The 18,315-nt window shown below is 38.5% G+C and overlaps 1 protein-coding gene across 1 annotated transcript in view; it reads left to right on the forward strand.

The window, feature by feature from the left end:
• The first annotated feature begins 947 nt into the window (after positions 1-947).
• Positions 948-18,315, forward strand: part of LOC149815086 (FAD/NAD(P)-binding oxidoreductase) — a 98,196-nt gene continuing 80,828 nt past the window's right edge. The window contains exon 1 of the mRNA XM_089988937.1: positions 948-1,186. Within this exon, the coding sequence (XP_089845063.1) occupies positions 968-1,186 (219 nt within the window). The 5' untranslated portion in view covers positions 948-967. The remainder of the gene's footprint in view (positions 1,187-18,315) is intronic.

Genomic DNA, 18,315 nt, shown 5'->3' on the forward strand with positions numbered 1-18,315 from the left:
CTCAAGACTCCTCAGTTACCACCAGATCAAAGTACAATCATTTTTTAAGCAATTGGAACAAGTATCCAAGAACAAATCCACATGGGTCTCAAGATTTTTTGTCCCATTCAACTTGAAAAACTTTCAAAAGCTAAGACCTAAGGGTTTATTGTCTTGACTCAAGACAAAATCCTTGATCTTGTAAGGTCTTCTTTCACCTTTTGTTTCTCTCATCTGATGATTCATGTTCCTTTCTTGTTTCTCTCATCTGATGACTCATGTTCCTTTGTTCCTCTTCGAGGTTTCAAACTCATTTTTCATACTCATTGGACTGAGAGGATATAATCTTGGCTGTTCGGACCACTATCATTGGTATTTTTGAGGCTCCAAATATTATTTTTTTTATCAAAAACACATGATCCAGGTGTGGATTTCTCTAAAATCAACCATGCCCGACACATTTATGGGGTCAAAACTGCAAAAAAATACTGAAAGGGTAGAAAAACCCATTTAGCGCCTATCATTTGGAGCAGCTACCAATCTCTCTCTCTCTCTCTATATATATATATATGTGTGTGTGTGCGCGCGCGCGCGCTGCCATAACCTAAGTCCGTGGGCATGTTCTCCAACTACTTGACCCATCAATCTATCCTGCTATTTTTGATATAAATGACATATAAATCGTATATATGGCCGTGTAGCTGAGCCCATTCGAGCCTAAACAAGCCAAGCAACCGTTATTCGTGTTCGGCTTGCTTTACGCTGCACAAGCTGCTCGTGATTGGGCTCACTGACGAGTCTGAACCAGCTTACCGAGCTGAACCACACGAGCATAGGTTCGCTTGCCCACCCTACTTTGGCTCCGCCCATTCAAACCTATCACGACTCGGAGAATCGGGAGTCGTCCAACCGAGACTCATGTAGACTCGCGTTCATATATCAGCAGTAGCTTTGAGCTCTCTCTCTCTCTTCGCCCCTATCGAAGCAAATGGCAGCTTTACTAAGAAGACTCGCCACCGTCGCTCCCACAACGCTCAAAACCTCCTTCATATCCCCCACCATTTCCCACTTCACGACGTGGGCATCCTTGCCCTCTCATCCTCCTTCCTCCTCCTCCAAATTCCCTGCGGGAATCGAGTATTCTTTCAGTCTCTTTGCTGCCATCTGTGGCGGAACCGCTTATTACTACTATGGCTCCAAGGGAGAGGTAAACCCATGTCTTACGTTATTCCTATCTCTGTTCCTTTATTTTTTTTTCTGTCGAGATTGAAACGATGCTTGCTAGCAGATTCCTGCAACCCCATTTCTAATTTGGAATGTTAAATTGCATTGCCTACTCCATTTTTTATAGTTTTAGCTTGATTGTTATATCAGGCGAGCAATGCGGAGTTTCAAAAGATATTAAAATTTTTTACACTAGGATTGTTGGGTGTTTATTTATTCAAAAGATATTGAATAATTTTTTTTACATTAGGATTGTTGGGTGAATGATTATTTCAAATATTTGGGATCCATCATTCAAAAGTATGGAGGAATTGATGGAGATGTAAATCATAGGATAAAGGTTGGGTGGATGAAATGGAAAAGTGCAACTGGAGTGTTGTGCGATCGTAGAATGCCATTGCGGTTGAAGGGAAAGTTTTATAGGACGACTATTAGACCCGCTTTACTATATGGTACGGAATGTTGGGCTGCCAAGAGACATCATATTCAAAAAATGAGTGTAGCTGAGATGCGGATGCTTAGATGGATGTGTGGAAATACAATAAAAGATAAGATTCGGAACGAGGAGATACGTAAGAAGGTAGGTGTTGCACCCATTGAAAATAAGATGCGAGAGAATCGTTTACGGTGGTTTGGACATATTCGGCGAAGGCCTAATGATGCTCCAGTTAGAAGGTTGGAGAAATGGGAAAATATATTAGTTAAAAGAGGTCGGGGTAGGCCTAGGAAGACTTGGATGGAGATGATAGGAAATGATATGAATGCTTTGAACCTCACCGAGGACATGGCATTGGATAGAAATGATTGGAGGAAAAGGATTCATGTGGAAGACCCAAAATGAATTTCTTTTTTGGTTCATATCGCTGACCCCAATTGTTTTGGGATGAAGGCGTAGTTGTTGTTGTTTGTTGTTGTTGTTGTAGGATTGTTGGGTGTTGATTTATTCTCAAGTTTGGAATGCCTCCTTCGGTTTAAGACAACAATCATCCATCTGGTTTATAACCATATAACCATCATGGATCGTTTAAAATGAGTGATTCCTGGAAACATGGATGGGTTGCTGATAAATTTTTGAGTTACCATTTCTATCTAAGAAAGACCAACACGTTTGTTATTAAAATAAATAAATATTATATACATAGGAAAATTGGTTCCTCTCCATACGGTGTGTGCGGTGCTGAATTTTGATGTTTCAAGGCATGTTTTGGTAAATCTGACCCCACCAGATGTGTTTAGCACGATCCATTTGCTACAAAGTACAAATCGACTATTGGATTGTGAAAAAATATAATTTTATGAGTTTTTAAATTTATGAAAATTATGAGTCGTCAAATTTTGAAGCCTTACAAAAACCTGCTCAAATGTCCTAATCAGATGATACAAAAGCCTATTCCTACTAAGCAGACCATGTAGATCACGTAAGGTTAAGTTCCAAAAAAAATAACTGAAAAGTGAAAAGCGCGCATGCGTAAAAGCAAGAATGTAAAGTACAACAATGCAGCAATTGGCAGGGTTGGATATGCCATTTGTTTCCACCAATGATTTTGATGCACCTTCGTGGCTTCCTCATTGGTTTTGATGTGCCATATTGATTTCCGCTAATCCTCCATAGTTTCATGATTCCATCCACTCCTAATGCTCTCCCTCAACTTGGAGTTTCAAAATAAAAAACATCCAACTTGCTTAACAAGAAACAAAACTGATATTTAATTTTTGCCAAGAGGCTTAGTGAATATGCTGACCTTTCTATTGTTGGTTTGAATATATTGGCGCTAGATCAATCCAGATTGTATCCTTTAGGATGGTAATTGAGTTCTATATATTATATTTGCTCATGAAAACCAGGGTTAGCAGCGATATGTAAGGCAGCTTGGTTATCAAAAAACAAAAAGTGATAGGTTGTGGATGTAGAATTTTACCAAGATTTTTGTTTCTGCTGATGTGAGTTTGCCACATATAGATGCCTAAATGATATTTTGCTTCAGCTGATGTCCTACAAATTGTGCTCTATTTATTAATTTTCCAAGAAATGGGGCTGGAACAAGGTTGCCAGGATGGGAAATAGAAACTGAAAACATTGGGAAACAGAAACAGGAAATGAAACTTTTTAAAACTCATGTGAAACAGGAAACATGATGTGTGTGTGTGGAGAAAAAGTGCAGATATTGAGAATATGTATGAAGAATATTATAAGTTTACACAAACTTGTGATTTCAATTTACTTTTAGAAAATATTAAATATCATAAATAAAGTATTTAAATGCAACATATGTTTAGTAGAATCAATGAATAAGAAAATAATGCAGTTAAATTAAATTTTGAAATTTCTCAATTTCATCCAATGCATTATGTTCTTAATATTAAAATATATAAAAAAATAGTTTTTCAAATAAATAGTTAGAATTTTGAATAACACATGTATTTCAACTTTTTGTTGAGAAAAGAAAATTCTTATTTAAGGGAAACATGCAAGAAATGTAAATAAGGAAACGAGTTTCCTATGTAAAGTAAGTAGGTTTCCTATGTTATGTGAAACGGATTTCCCATGCATCTTTAGAAGTTTCCCACAAGTTTTGGAAAGACTAGTTTTCTGGTTTCGGAAATGGTTTTCAAGGAAACAAGTTTCGGACATATAAGTAGAGTTCCAGTAACCCTGGGCTGGAACCAAGGATAACTCAATGCCATATTGTTGAACTACAAGTCATTGTGCAACTTGCTCAATGCAAATCAGAATAGCTGATCAACTGTAGCGTGCTATTAGGTGATATTAGAATACCTTGTCTAGGGTTGGTTTGAGGTGGCAAAGAACTTGTAACTTGTAAGGTAGCATCAAGATCAGCCTTTCTTGGTTGATGCATTAGTTGATTTAAGATATGAACTGAATAAACAGTATCGAGTCGTATAGTTGTGATGTATATGAGGTGGCATTGGATTGCCAGTACTTGGTAGGATCATGTAGTGGTTATGCGTCTGTGGTATTTAACTTCAAAATTTGTTCCACAGGAAAGTCAATTGTGCACACACCCAGATAGCCCATGTCATCTAAAATATCAAGAGTATACCTCCTTTATAAAAGGAAAGTACCTTGCCTAGATCAAGAAATTTTGACACTGAGAAAATATTGTAGTGGTCTTGGAACTTTGATATGGAATCAGTCATGGAGGAAAACCTTTAATCTACTTGTTGATGTGGAATCATCCACTTTGATTGATGAATCCAACCTATGTCACATGGACTCTTCTAACAGGGCACCGCACCCGTGTCGCACCTGCACCCAGGCGGGTGTGACACTTGGACACAACTTCCTTTGTGTTAGGTGAAGTCAACGACATTAAGGCCCATTTCTATCCAAAAGTAGATTCAGTTAACCCTAATCAAGTCCATTTTTATCTATATTATATATATATAAATTACATAAATGCACACAAATACACAATGTTAACTTAAAACTGTTAAAAATTATATATATATCCTCCCCGCACCCCCAAACCCAAGTTTTTTTTTTAATGTGCCGCATTGCCGCATCCGCACCCGTACCTACACCCACATCCGTACCCGCACCTATGTGACATAGAATCCAACTTCTTATGGAGCAGTAGTGAATTTAGCAAAACAGTCGAGATCAGTGTTGTTAAAAATGCGCCTCAAGGTGCAAAAAACGCGCCTCGCCTCGAGGCAAGGGCATTTTTGCCTTGAGGCGCACTTAAAAAGCGCAATACCGTAAAAGCGTATGCCTCAAGCGCCTTGAGGCGAGGCGCGCCTCATCGTGAGGCGCGCATTAAAAAATCCGATGTCTCGGACCCGAGTCCGACCCAAACCCGGGCTCGTATTCTCGAAGGATCGAGAACCTGTGTCTTTAAAAAAGACACAGGCGCATCGGGGCGAGGGGCAAAAGCCCTCGCCCCTTCTCTCTCCACTTCATTCCCTCTCGTCCCCTGCGACCGCTGTTGCCGGCCACCACCTGCTGCCGGTCATCGCCTCTTCCACCTTCTTCTTTCCTCTGCTGAGAAGGCATCGGCGACCCACCGGCCACCACCGTCTTTTCTCTGTTGTGAGGGCGCCATCGACTCACCGCCACCACCGTCCGTTCCGGCGACCTTGACCGACATCTCCGACGCCGCCTTTCCTCTGCGTTTTTCGGTGACAGGTAAACCTTCTTTGCTTCTTCTTCTCCGTGATGGGTCGATCGACAGGGGGCTCTCGCCTCTCTTCGGCAGGGGGTTACCCCCTACCTTTCTTTTGGGGTCGACCGACAGGGGGCGGGGCCCCCTGTCGTCGCCTCTCGTGGGCAGGGGGTCCCCCTTCCCTCTGCTTTTCTCTCTTGGTCGACCGACAGGGGGGCGGAGCCCCTGTCATCGCCTTTCGTGGGCAGGGGGTCCCCCCCCCCCCCCTCTGCTTTTCTCTCTTGGTCGACCGACAGGGGGTCGAAGCCCCCTGTCTCTTTCTTTTTCGGTAGGGGGCTTCGCCCCCTGTCGCTCACCTTGTCGTCAGGTAGGGGGTTACCCCCTGCCTTTCTTTTGAGGGGTCGACCGACAGGGGGGCAGAGCCCCCTGTCGTCACCTCTCTTTGGCAGGGGGTTACCCCTTGCTTGCTTGTTCATTCTCCTACTTAACATGATTCACAATATTCCCCCTTAATCGTGATCGAGATGCCTGTTTGCTTGTCATTCCTAGAATTCGTGTATGATTGCCACAAGTTGTGACTGGCCCACCTGTGCTCCTGCCTATGATTTATAGTAGTTAAACCTCATCTCCTGGTTCAATCAGCCATCGATGTGTGCTTGCGGTGAGCATCACATGTTAGGCTTTGACATTGTTCTGCAAAAATTGCATAGGGGTATATTTTTAATATTTGTGGTTGGTTTTAAATTATCTTTGTTCGACTGTTAGCTTGTTCCAAGTTATGATAAGTGTGATCTTTGTGAAGTTGGGAATTTTGCTTGCGAGTTGAAGCATTTGCATTCCATGAAAAATGCTGCATGCTTCAGGTAAATTTCTGAAAGACAATCCTTTCCTATTTATGAAAACCAAACATACTACGTACATATTCAGTGTTGGTTAAACAAGAAGGAAGCATTGCAGGCCCTGGATGAACATGTTCGTTGCTTCTCTGCATTGGCCGGAATGATCGGCTAGAGAAACTTGATCGGATTCCCTCAGGGGATTTACAGAGAGAATGACTGTTTGGGATCTTTTTCCCAAGCTGTGCTGATAGGCTAAATGGCTCTGTTTTGGAGCTTTTGCCATTGTTATTGTGGCCTCCATGGTCAGGTGCATGAGAAATGGCTCTGTTTCAGACCTCACCCTTGCCATTGTGGCCTCCATGGTTGGGTTTGGATCCTGATGAAAGGTTAGTCTTTTTTTCTTCTTTTTTTTTCTTTTGAGAGCCCTCGTGTGCAAGTGTAACACACCCCACCCTCATAATTCACCGTCATATAGCTTTTTCAATTAAAAGAACTAAAGAGATCACAATCATGGGTTTGGTTTACAAAACCTGCAAGAGACCAAACCTGGTTAAGATGGACAAATTACTTAAAGGACCTTTTAACTCACATTATATTTTGATAGATTTGCAACTTCCTAACTATTATGCCTTCCGTTAGCATGTTGCATATTAGTCTGTTACATTACAGGAGAGTTATGTATGCCGTCATTGTTTTGTTTCTATTACTTTGGCACACATGCGCAACGTAGCTCCTGTTGCTCAATTATGTTTTTTTCTAGGATTCCTATATAGCTTATACACCAGGATTGTCTATTTTGCATTTGTTTTCATGTAATGTGGTCAGCAGAATGCATGATGTTAATATATATTTTGTGTTATGTATTTTTGCAGTTGAACAATGACAAAAGATGTAGGATGGGATCATGGAGTTAAAGTTCCAAATCCTACTAAAGATCCCAAACTCGTAGGACATGTAATTTGCAATTACTGTCATAAAGAGACTACAGGAGGCATCTATAGGCTAAAACATCACTTAGCTGGCACAAAGCATGGTGTAAGCATGTGCGAAGCGGTTCCACCTGATGTGAAAAGATTTTTTCAGAATCATCTAAAGGATCAGAAGCAAAAGAAAGAAGAGTTAGAACAAAATAAGTTGGATATCGGGAGAAGTGTCTATTTTGGATCATCAATAGGTGATAATGTGAATAAAGAAACTAGTGGATCATATAGTGATGCAAAAACAAGTACAGGTGGTCCTATGGACCTTTTTGTGAACAAAGAAGCACGACAGACCACAATAAACACTGCTTTCAAAATGGATGAAAGAAAAAATGTATGTCGTGCCATTGGTAGATTTTTTTATGCAAATGCCTTATCATTTAATCTTTGCAACAGTCCATATTTTGGTGCAATGGTAGAAGCTATTGCAAATTATGGGCGAGGGTTCAAACCGTCTTCTTATCATGAGATCAGAACGCGGATTTTGAAGGACGAGGTAGATTGTACTCATGAAATTTTGAAAGAGTTCAAAAAAGAATGACCAAAGGTTGGTTGCAGTATTATGACAGATGGTTGGACAGATGGAAAATGACTTAATTAATTTTCTTGTGAACAACTCATCTGGGACAATATTTTTGAAGTCCGTTGACATCAGCGACATGAAAAAAAACTGGTGCAAATTTGTGTAAGTTGTTTGAAGAAGTTGTTAAAGAAGTTGGTGAAAGTAATGTGATGCAATTCATTACAGATAATGCACCAAATTATGTGGCAGCTGGAAATATGTTAACAACAGGAAAAACATGTTTTTGGACACCATGTGCAGCGCACTGCTTGGATCTTATGTTAGAAGATATTGAAAAAATATCAATTTTTAAAGATATAGTGGAAAAAGCAAAAAAATTTACAAGATACGTTTATAGTCATGCATGTGTATTAAATTTAATGAGAAAATTTACAAAGAAGAAAAAACTTCTGCGTCCAACCGTCACTCGTTTTGCCACAACATATCTTACACTTCATAGTATTGGATGTTATAAGAAAGAGTTAAAGTCGATGTTCTTATCTTCAAATTTTAGAACATCTAATTACTATAAGAAATCTGATGCTAAGAACATTTCTTATATTGTTCTTAATGATCATAAGTTTTGGGCTGCCATATCATATGCAATTAAAGCTACACTACCTCTCGTAAAAGTGTTGTGACTCGTTGATGCAGACGAACCTGCTATGGGATTTTTGTATGAGGCAATGGATAGAGCGAAGGAGGAAATTGCTTCAAACTTTGACATTGTCGAAAGAAAATATAAACCTATTTGGGATATCATTGATAGAGGATGGGACTTGCAACTTCATAAGCCTTTGCATGCTGCCTATTATTTAAATCCACATTTTCATTATGCTGACAACTTCAACCCTGATGGAGAAATTATGAGTGGCTTTTATGACTGTGTTGAAAAATTAGTTTTTGATGCAAATATTCGGTTGAAAATTACAACACAAATCGCTGCATTTAAAAAGGCAAAAGGCTTGTTTGGCAGAGAGGCAACTGTTACAACAAGAAAATTAAAAAGTCCTGGTAAGTTTGCAATTATGTTGTTATTTGTCAATATTTTTTTATGTTTTTGTTAATTATAACATTCTTAATGTTTTTATCAATTTTTTATTATTTTATTTGAATGCAGCTGATTGGTGGAGTTCATTTGGTCACGAAAATCCTGAGTTGATGAATTTTGCAATTCGAATTTTAAGTTTGACATGCAGTGCATCGGGTTGTGAGAGGAATTAGAGTACTTTCTCATTGGTTTGTGACTTTGTATTTTATTTTTGAAATATATTTTTATAAGTTTAATTATCTTATATTTGATTATCAATGATTTGAAATTATAGGTGCATACAAAATGAAGGAATATACTTGAACAAGAGAAGATGAATGCATTGGTTGGAGAATTCATGGTTGGATCCCTACTTCGACATAAATGCCATTGAGCATGTACCTATTGAAAAAGTCACTTCACCTCATGTTTCACAAAGTGGTTCTAGGCAAGACATGTCTTCAAGAGATCGAGGTAAAGTTATATTCCTTTTACCTAGCTATGAATATAAATGTATTTTTCTAATTACATAACATAAATATTTAGTACATGATTTTTTATTGAAAGAAAAATAAAAGCAAAAGAAGTAATTGAGGACGTGGATGATGAAAGTGTAGATGATGAAGAGTCAGAGAATAAAGATGAAGAAGAACCTATTTATATGGATTCTTCAGATGATGATATTGAAGACTTAAATATTGATGATGACGAGACACAACAAGAGCCTAGGCCCTAATTCATATCATAGAGCTATTGGCCATTTATATGTTTTTTGGGACTTTCAGTTGTAATTGTGAATGTTAACACTCTCATTTTGAAGAATTCTGAACAAATACATTAACATTTGGTTGTTAATGTTAACATGCATTTTTTAATTATGACATGATGTTGTTAGTGCTAATATGCATTTTGTTGTTAATGTTAGTTTTTTATTGAATGAATGCTCATATTTATGCAATTAGATACTTATATAAATCAAGTTGGTGCATTAATGTTACTTTTACATGTTAATCTCATATTTTTTTTCGTATTTATTTGAGATTTTTTATTTCGTGTTGGTTGGCGCTTTATCAATAAAGCATTTCTTATTTATTTATAATTTAAGATAATTTTAATAGTTTTTTTTTAAGTTAAATTTTTTTTTGAGGCTTACGCTTTGCGCCTCGAGGCTTACACCTCACCTCAGATTTTGGTGGAGCGCCTCGCTACGCCTCAACGCTTTTCACAACACTGGTCGAGATGCTTGCTTGAGTCCATAAAGCCTTTGTTCCCCATTCAAGAAAATCCATTATGAAGAGTCATATCACTCCTCTCATAATTTCTTTCCATGGGCAGAGGCCTATGTTAGGGTGATCCTTTATCTCCCCTCCTCTTTGATGTGGTCTATAAAGGTCTGAGCAATCTATTCACGAAAGTTATTAGTGAAGGCTTCAAAAGAGGGAGTTGAACTTCTAGGAATTCTTCCTCGAACCCATATTTTATTTGCAAATGATCTATTAGTTTTGGTGCGGTGGAGTAAGAACAGATTTGGAGGACTTGATTTATGTTGAAGTGCTTCTCCTTGGCCTTAGACATTCCTGTGAATGAAAACAAGAGCAAATTTATCTTGTTCAACACTTCAAACAACTTAAAATCCAAAATAACTGCCATATTTTGATGCAGGTTGGGAAAATTTCCCATGAAGTACCTAGGGATGAGCATATTTAGAGGAATATCCAAGTACTGCCATTGGAAAAGCATAAGGTGAAAGCTATGTCACACGGACTCGGCTAGGGAGGTGCCGCACCCGAGTCGACACGCTTCGACACGGGTGCGGACACGGACATGGCCCGGACTCGGTCAACGCCGAGTCAGACTCGGTCAACGAGTCGAGGCCGAGTCCGTCCTTGTTTTGGACTCGGTCAATGTTGACCAAGTCCAAAAATGTCCATTTGTAGAGTGAAAAAACTAAAAAAAAATGATTTTTTAATATTTTTTATTAAAAATATATATAAAAAGGCTGTGTCACAGTGCACAGTCACAGTGGACAGTGCTGTGCACAGTGGACCGTGCTGTGCATAGTCACAGACTGTGACTGTGACTGTGCTGTGTCTTTGCACTTATATATATATATATATATATATATATATATATATATATATATATATATATATATATATATATATATATATATATATATATATATATATATATATATATATATATATAGCCGAGTCCCCGTGTCCAAAAATTTTAAAATCGCGCTGCACCCGCACCCATGTGACATAGGGTGAAAGGAAAACTACAGTCATGGAAGAGTCACTATTTGTCTTTCGTGGGCCAAATCATGATGGGCAAGCATGTACTAAGTAGTATACCTTTTTACCTCTTTTCATTATTCAAGTTGCCCACATAGATGGAGAGACGACTTCCCAAGATGTTTGCTGATTTCCTTTAGAATGGGAGGGGATATAAGAAGGCTCAATCTCTTGAATAAAGTGTGTATTAAATAATGGTGAAAACTTTTCTCAGATTCCAAATGGGGTGGGTGTTGTCAGTGAATGAGAAATATGGAGCTGAAGGCCTTGCTTTCAGCTGGCATGAGAACATCAATGGGATTAGCTGTTCATAATTTGAAAGGCATGGTGTAAAGTCTTTCAAAATTTAAATATGGTATGTGCTCAGATTAGGCAACAGACAAAAGACAAAGTTCTTGTTTGACCCATGGATCGATGGCTGTGTCTTAAAATCTTACTACATAAATCTGTTCCAGATCGCTAGAAACAAAGACATATTACTGGCAAAGGACAGCTCCAACAAAGCGCTTGAGATATCACTTTCTGTAAATGTCTCCTACACAAGAACTAGAAGAATGGTTGTCTCTCTACCAACATTTGGCAATCATACAGTACTGAAGGAAATACTCTCATATGGAGGTGTAGTAAAGAGCACTTCTTCATCATTAGATGCTGCTAGTTATATCTGCTAGAACCTTTGAGTGCAATATATCCAAAGAGAACTATATGAGGCCCCCACACTGATCAAAGGGCCATGTTCTTCTCCTGGGTTACATTGATGGATTGCATCTTGACACAATCAAACATGAACAAGAGTGATTCCATCCAGCCTCATGGTGTTGTATGTGTGATGAAAATGAATAAACAACCTGATACCTTCTGTGGACATGCCCATCATTCAAATTTCTTCCTAATTCAATCTGGCTAGAATGGGACTTACTAAGTGGAGCACCACATTAATCGAACACATTGTTCATGTTCCTTGGGCCCGGAAAAAGGGAAAATAGGTGGAGAAAACTATGGAGATGATGACTTTTTTCAGCATGACGGCACATATGATGAGAAAGGAATAATAGATTAGGGGAAAGTCTGACTTTTGGCTTATCCATGGGGTGATTTAATCTCACATATTTCTATACACCAAGGAGAAATGGAAATGAAGGGACATTAACTGGATTGATTCAAGCTGAGCTCTAATAACCTGCATTTAACTGAAATTTTGCCTCTTACATATTTTGACTCTCCTTTTCAATATTTTTGTGACACCTTGCCACTGTATCTACCTTTGCCTCTTTTAGAAAAAGTATATATATATATATATATATATATATATATATATATATATATATATATATATATATATATATATGTACACACACACGTGTATATGTATGTATGTACGTATTCATGCATATATGCACCCGTGACCATCAAGTTGATGCATGGACCACTTCCATTGTCTATAATGAAAAGCACTCCAACAATGACTAATTTGGCATTGGTGTTAACTTATATGGTAATCAAGGCTTTTCTGTTGTGTGTACTCTTGGGCAACTAAACAAGTCTTACATCTTTCCATCTATCCATCAGTTTGATGTTTGATTTCGTACATGCATTTGCATCATATAGCTTTCTTGCTAGGTGGGAATATAATCAAGGCTTTTCTGTTGTGTGTACCCTTGGGCAACTAAACAAGTCTTACATCTTTCCATCTATCCATCTGTTTGATGTTTGATTTCGTACATGCATTTGCATCATATAGCTTTCTTGCTAGGTGGGAATATGGTAACGTCCAAGTACTATTTTCTGCTAGAGTTCGAGTTTCTAATGTCATTTCTTCTTCCCAATGTGTTCTTCCACGAGCTTGGCAAAGGACTTGGATTTAACAATAGATGAATAGAAGATATGGCTACAAAGACTGCATAGTGATTTACAAAGATTTTATCTATGATAAGTAATATGAGATGGGAAACCTTGTACTTTTTTGAACGTATGATGAAATGGATGGTGGAGTGCTGAGTACTATTCATGACAGCTAAAGACTCATGGCCCTTCAGGTAGGCCCTTTATCGTAGTCTTCATTGAATGACATGGAGGTGGTTCACTTGTGGGATGATCTATTACATGTTCAAACGGTGGTTGTTGATTGCTGAGGGATACACTTATTGTTTGGTGGTCGGTATGTATCAGAAATAGGAAGTGCCACGACAATATTCCCATTCTTGAAGGTTTCATGCAGATTTTGAAGGACATATATGTATTGAGAATGAAGTGTACGGGTCTGGTTCTAGACCCAAAATGTTTTCTTTGTATTATATTTACACGGTTGATGCTATCGGGTCTGGGCTGACAAACCCAATCCAACTTGTATCATATATAACACATAATATAGGGCACAATCTCTTATTGAGAATCGTGCCAATCATTGCCGCCTCTCCCATCTCTTCTTCCTCTTCTGTAGATTAAGATCTGGTCGAAGGTGCGCGATTTCTCATATGGTATCAGAGCGGGCCGAGAAGTAAATACCAGGTCGAGATTCTCTTCTTTCTTCGATTCTAAATCTGATCTCGTCAGATCAGATTTCATTTCTCTTCTGTCCTGAAAATTGATCTCATCATATTGGGTTAAAACTTCTTTCTTTCTTTAATTTTTTAGACATCTTCCTTCATTTCTCAAGATTTCAGTCTCTCAAAACTGAATCTGGTCACGTCAAATAGTCTGGTCACGTTAAAACAGATCTGTTTCCTTTAAAACTTAAAAACTCGATTATTATTTTCTTCTTTAACACTGGATCAGATTGTTCCAGATCTAGTGTTTTCGTTCCAAACCAGACTAAATTAGATCTGGTCGTGACAGATTTTTCTCTTCAACAGGGTTAAATCGAATCTTGCGTTTCCTTTTAAATCTAAATTTCTCTTCCGTCTTTCAGGTCAAATCTTATTCTTCAAAATATCTTATTTAATTATTTCTTCTTGTTCAGATCGTTGAATCAGATCTGAATCAGACTTCAACACCTCAAAGTGAAATATGATCTGATCTAGTTCTTTGTCCTAACGTGAAATTTCTTTTCTCATCTTCACGCTTGTTATTCCTAAACCCTAATTAAAGTTTCGATCCAACAAAAACTTCAGATCATTACTTTGTCTTGTTCTGCTGATTACTTCTGACCATTTGCAGCAATATAATTTTTCGCAAAAAAAAAAGGCAGATTTACATTGCTGTAAAATCAAACTGCTGGTCAGAGTGTTCTCTTGCTATCTTTCCACATGGATTCTCCTTCCCCTCCTTCCAGTTTCCTTGGACAACTCATATCTGAGAAATTAAACAACTCAAACTACTTGACCTGGAAGCGGCAAATTTTGCTTTTTATTAAGAGTTTGGATCTCTCTGGATATCTTGATGGAACGATTCATGTACCACCAGAATTTATCCTGCAAAAAGAGCGAGATGATAAAGGGGAGGTTTCCAACAATTTGGTTTGTAATTTAGAGTTTGTAACATAGAGAAGAAAAGATCAGGCGGTTGTGGCCTACATTACCTTCATGCTTTCTCAAGAGGTATTAGTGGTCATTCCAAATGAATGTTTAGCCAGAGAGTTGTGGCAGATATTAGCTCAGACTTATTTACAGATTTCAGAAGCCAGGATTCTGCATTTAAAGAGAGAATTTCAGCTCCTGAAGAAAGAGAGTTTATCAGTTACAGAGTACATGAACAAAGTCAAGAGTATCACATATCAACTAGCCATGGTGGGTTGCGTAATTCCTGATAAAGAAAAGGTTCAACAGGCATTGAATGGTTTGGGATCTGGGATCTGACTACCACATGTTAGTCACCTCTCTTCTATGTCTTCCTTCATTGCCCAATTTTAAAGATCTACGAGTTAAGCTACTGCAATATGAAGTTACCATTAGAGGTGAGGAGATGGCCCTGAATTCCAACAATTATGAGGTACTTGTCACAGGAATAGCGTCAGGACGAGGACGTGTGGGTTTTCGAGGTGGACGTGGACAGGGAAGAGGTAACCAAGGAGGTCGTGGGTTACTTTCCACACCCAACATGTCACCTAACTCGTATCCAGGGAACCAATACTCTAGAAATATTCTGACATGTTTTTAGTGTAATAAAAGAGGGCACATTAAAGCAAATTGCTGGCATAATCCGCAAAACAAAGGCAAATTTAATGGTGCTAGGCCTTCTACTAGAGGACAAGTAGGGGACGGTCCCAAAGGTAATGAAAAGGAAAATGTGAAGAATCTTTTGATTTCTGCTCTTTCAGAGTTGAGCTTCAAACAAACTGAGCAAGGGACTTGGTACAAATACTCCGGGGCTGCTGCACATGTGATAGGTGATGTTTGTAAGATTTCAAAACCCATACCTTATAAATTTAGTATTAAAACTAGAGACGGTGCTCTTCATCCTATCTCTCATGTTGGAAATATTTCCCTTCCACTCTCCAATTCCTCATTATCTTTATCTGATGTTTACCATTCTCCTAGTATTGTTAAAAACATTGTTTCTATTTTTAAACTTATCGATGATACTAATTCTTCTGTCGAATTTACTCCTTCTGTATGTGTCAAGGATCTTCTCACGAAGAAGACGCTCGTTAAAGGAGAACGACAGAGAAACATGTACGTCTTCAAGGAGTCTCTTCCAGTTCGTGATGCATCAATAAATTCACAACCCGTTCGTCCAGTGTCATTCAAAAATTGTTTTAGTCTATCTCAATGTAATAAGCCAGAGATTTGGCATCGTTGTCTTGGTCATTGTAATCATTCATTTATTGAGAAGCTTGTGTCTAGTGGACTTGTTCCGCAGTCTAGTTTGAATGTTGAGGCTGATTTTCATCTTTGTTTCAGTGTTCTTCCATTTCATTCAATAAATCAAAGAGCTTCTGTGCCTTTTAAAATTGTCTATTCTGATATCTGGGGACCTGCCCCGTAACCTTCTTTATCGGGCAATCGTTATTATGTTACATTCATTGATAGTTACTCCAGATACACCTGGATTTATTTTGTGAAACATAAATATGAAGTTTTCAAGCTTTTCTGCTCATTCTATGTTTTAGTTGGTAATCAATTTTCAACTAAAATTCAATATTTCCATTGTGACGGTGGAGGAGAGTACTTGTCAAAGGAATTTATTGAATTTCTTCAAAATAATGGAATAGGTCATCAAATATCTTGTCCATACACACCACAACAAAATGGTGTGTCAGAAAGAAAACATCGACACATTGTAGAGAGTGCGTTGAGTATGTTACATGACACTCACATCTCTTTAAACTTGTGGACGAAAAGCTTTTCATTCAGTTGTCTATGTCATAAATCGACTGTCAATGAAATTGCTAGCAGATTAATCCCCTTATTTTACACTCTTTACGCTCATGTGTTTGGCTGCGTATGCTATATTCATATTGACAGTTCTCAACGTGATAAGTTTCAGAACAAGGCATGCAGGTGTAGGTTTGTTGGATATGCTGATCAGTATAGAGGATATCGCTGCTATGACCCCACTACCAGTCACATCAGAGTTTCACAGAATGTCGTGTTTGATGAGACTCATATTGATGATTTAGGAAGTACAGAGGGACACGGTAATGTTGCTGAAAGTTATCAGCCATGGCTTGTTGTTGAGGTATTTGATTAAATGGTGATGCATGACGTACCCTCATGTCCTACACTATCTGCAGAACGAAATAGTACAGATGTTCACCCAGAAAAGGAAGGGTCGACAAACACACAAGATATTACTATGCCTGTCGTTTCAGATGTTACAAAGTTTCAAGGGATTACCTATGTTTAGCGAAACAAAGACAATGTTCAACGACGCATTGTGCAACCCATGGGGCCTAAGAGGATTCGTCATCCTATTGAAAGATGGGTAAGTCATGACAACTTCTCTACAGACTTACAGTTGTTCATCTCCCAAATTGAAAAGCATGATGAACCTATCAGTTTCTCACAAGCATCTATGTCAATCAAATGTGTTGAGGCCATGAATGAGGAAATGAAAGCTTTACATGAGTGTGGGACTTGGGAGATTGTTCCTTGATCATCGAACAAGAATGTTGTAAGATCTAAATGGGTCTATAAAATCAAGTATAAACCCGATGGATCCATTGAACGCTATAAAGCGAGGGTAGTGGCGAAAGGGTTCACTTAAGAATACAAGCAAGATTATGACGAAACCTTTATTCCTGTGATTAAGATGAGAACTATTTGATTAGTTCTGTCCTTATCAGTTCAGTATGAATGGACTCTAAGCCAACTCGATGTCAAAAATGTATTTTTGCATGGCAGTCTTAAAGAAGAGGTGTATATGGAGCAACCTTCTGGTTATACAGAACATTGCCCCAACACACATGTTTGCAAGTTACGAAGAGCCATCTATGGGCTAAAACAGGCCTCCCGCTCATGGTTTGATAGTTTCTCTGTTGAAGTTCAGAGACATGGATTCATTCGATCTTATCTTGATCATTTGCTTTTTATTTTTCGAAATCGTCAGGTACGCACCTTGATTCTTATATACGTGGACGATATTATTATTACTGAAAACTCTGATGAACACATAGAAGCTACCAAGATCTTACTGAGTCGACAGTTTAAGATGAAAGATTTGGGAGTTTTGCGCTATTTCTTAGGGGTTGAGGTGGATCGACAGAATGAAACACTTTCACTAACCCAACACAAATATACTTTAGACTTATTGGACAAGGCAGGCATGAAGGATTGCAAACCACTATCCGCTCCTAGTGTCCTCAATCATAAACTCGGTTCCCAGGATGGGGAAGCATATGAAGATTCCAAGCAATATCGGAGTCTTGTGGGTATGCCTCAATATCTCACCTTCACTAGACCAGACATTGTATATGCAGAGAATCAAGTCTCACAATTCATGCATGACCCACGAACAGAGCATATGAATGCTATCAAGAGAATTCTTCGATATTTAAAAGGAACTCTTGGAGATGCTCTAGTTTATCATCAGTAAGTCCAAAGGGGAGCAACATCGACTAGATGTATACACATATGCAAATTGGGCTGGAGATCCAGATGACAGACGGTCAATTTCTGGATATTGTGTCTTTCTTGATGGGAACTTGATGGCGTGGAGTAGCAAGAAATAACGTGCAGTTGCACGATCTAGTACTGAAGCTGAGTATCGATCTATGATGGCTGCTACAGCAGAGGCCACATGGTTGAGACATCTTTTGACTGAAGTCGGAGAATCTATTCTACCCACCACTCTCTTGTGTGATAATCAGAGTGCCATACAAATTGCCTTTAATCATATTCACC

This window comes from Nuphar pumila, chromosome 15 (genome assembly GCF_984573655.1).
Source record: "Nuphar pumila chromosome 15, dmNupPumi1.hap1.1, whole genome shotgun sequence".
Lineage (NCBI taxonomy): Eukaryota > Viridiplantae > Streptophyta > Magnoliopsida > Nymphaeales > Nymphaeaceae > Nuphar > Nuphar pumila.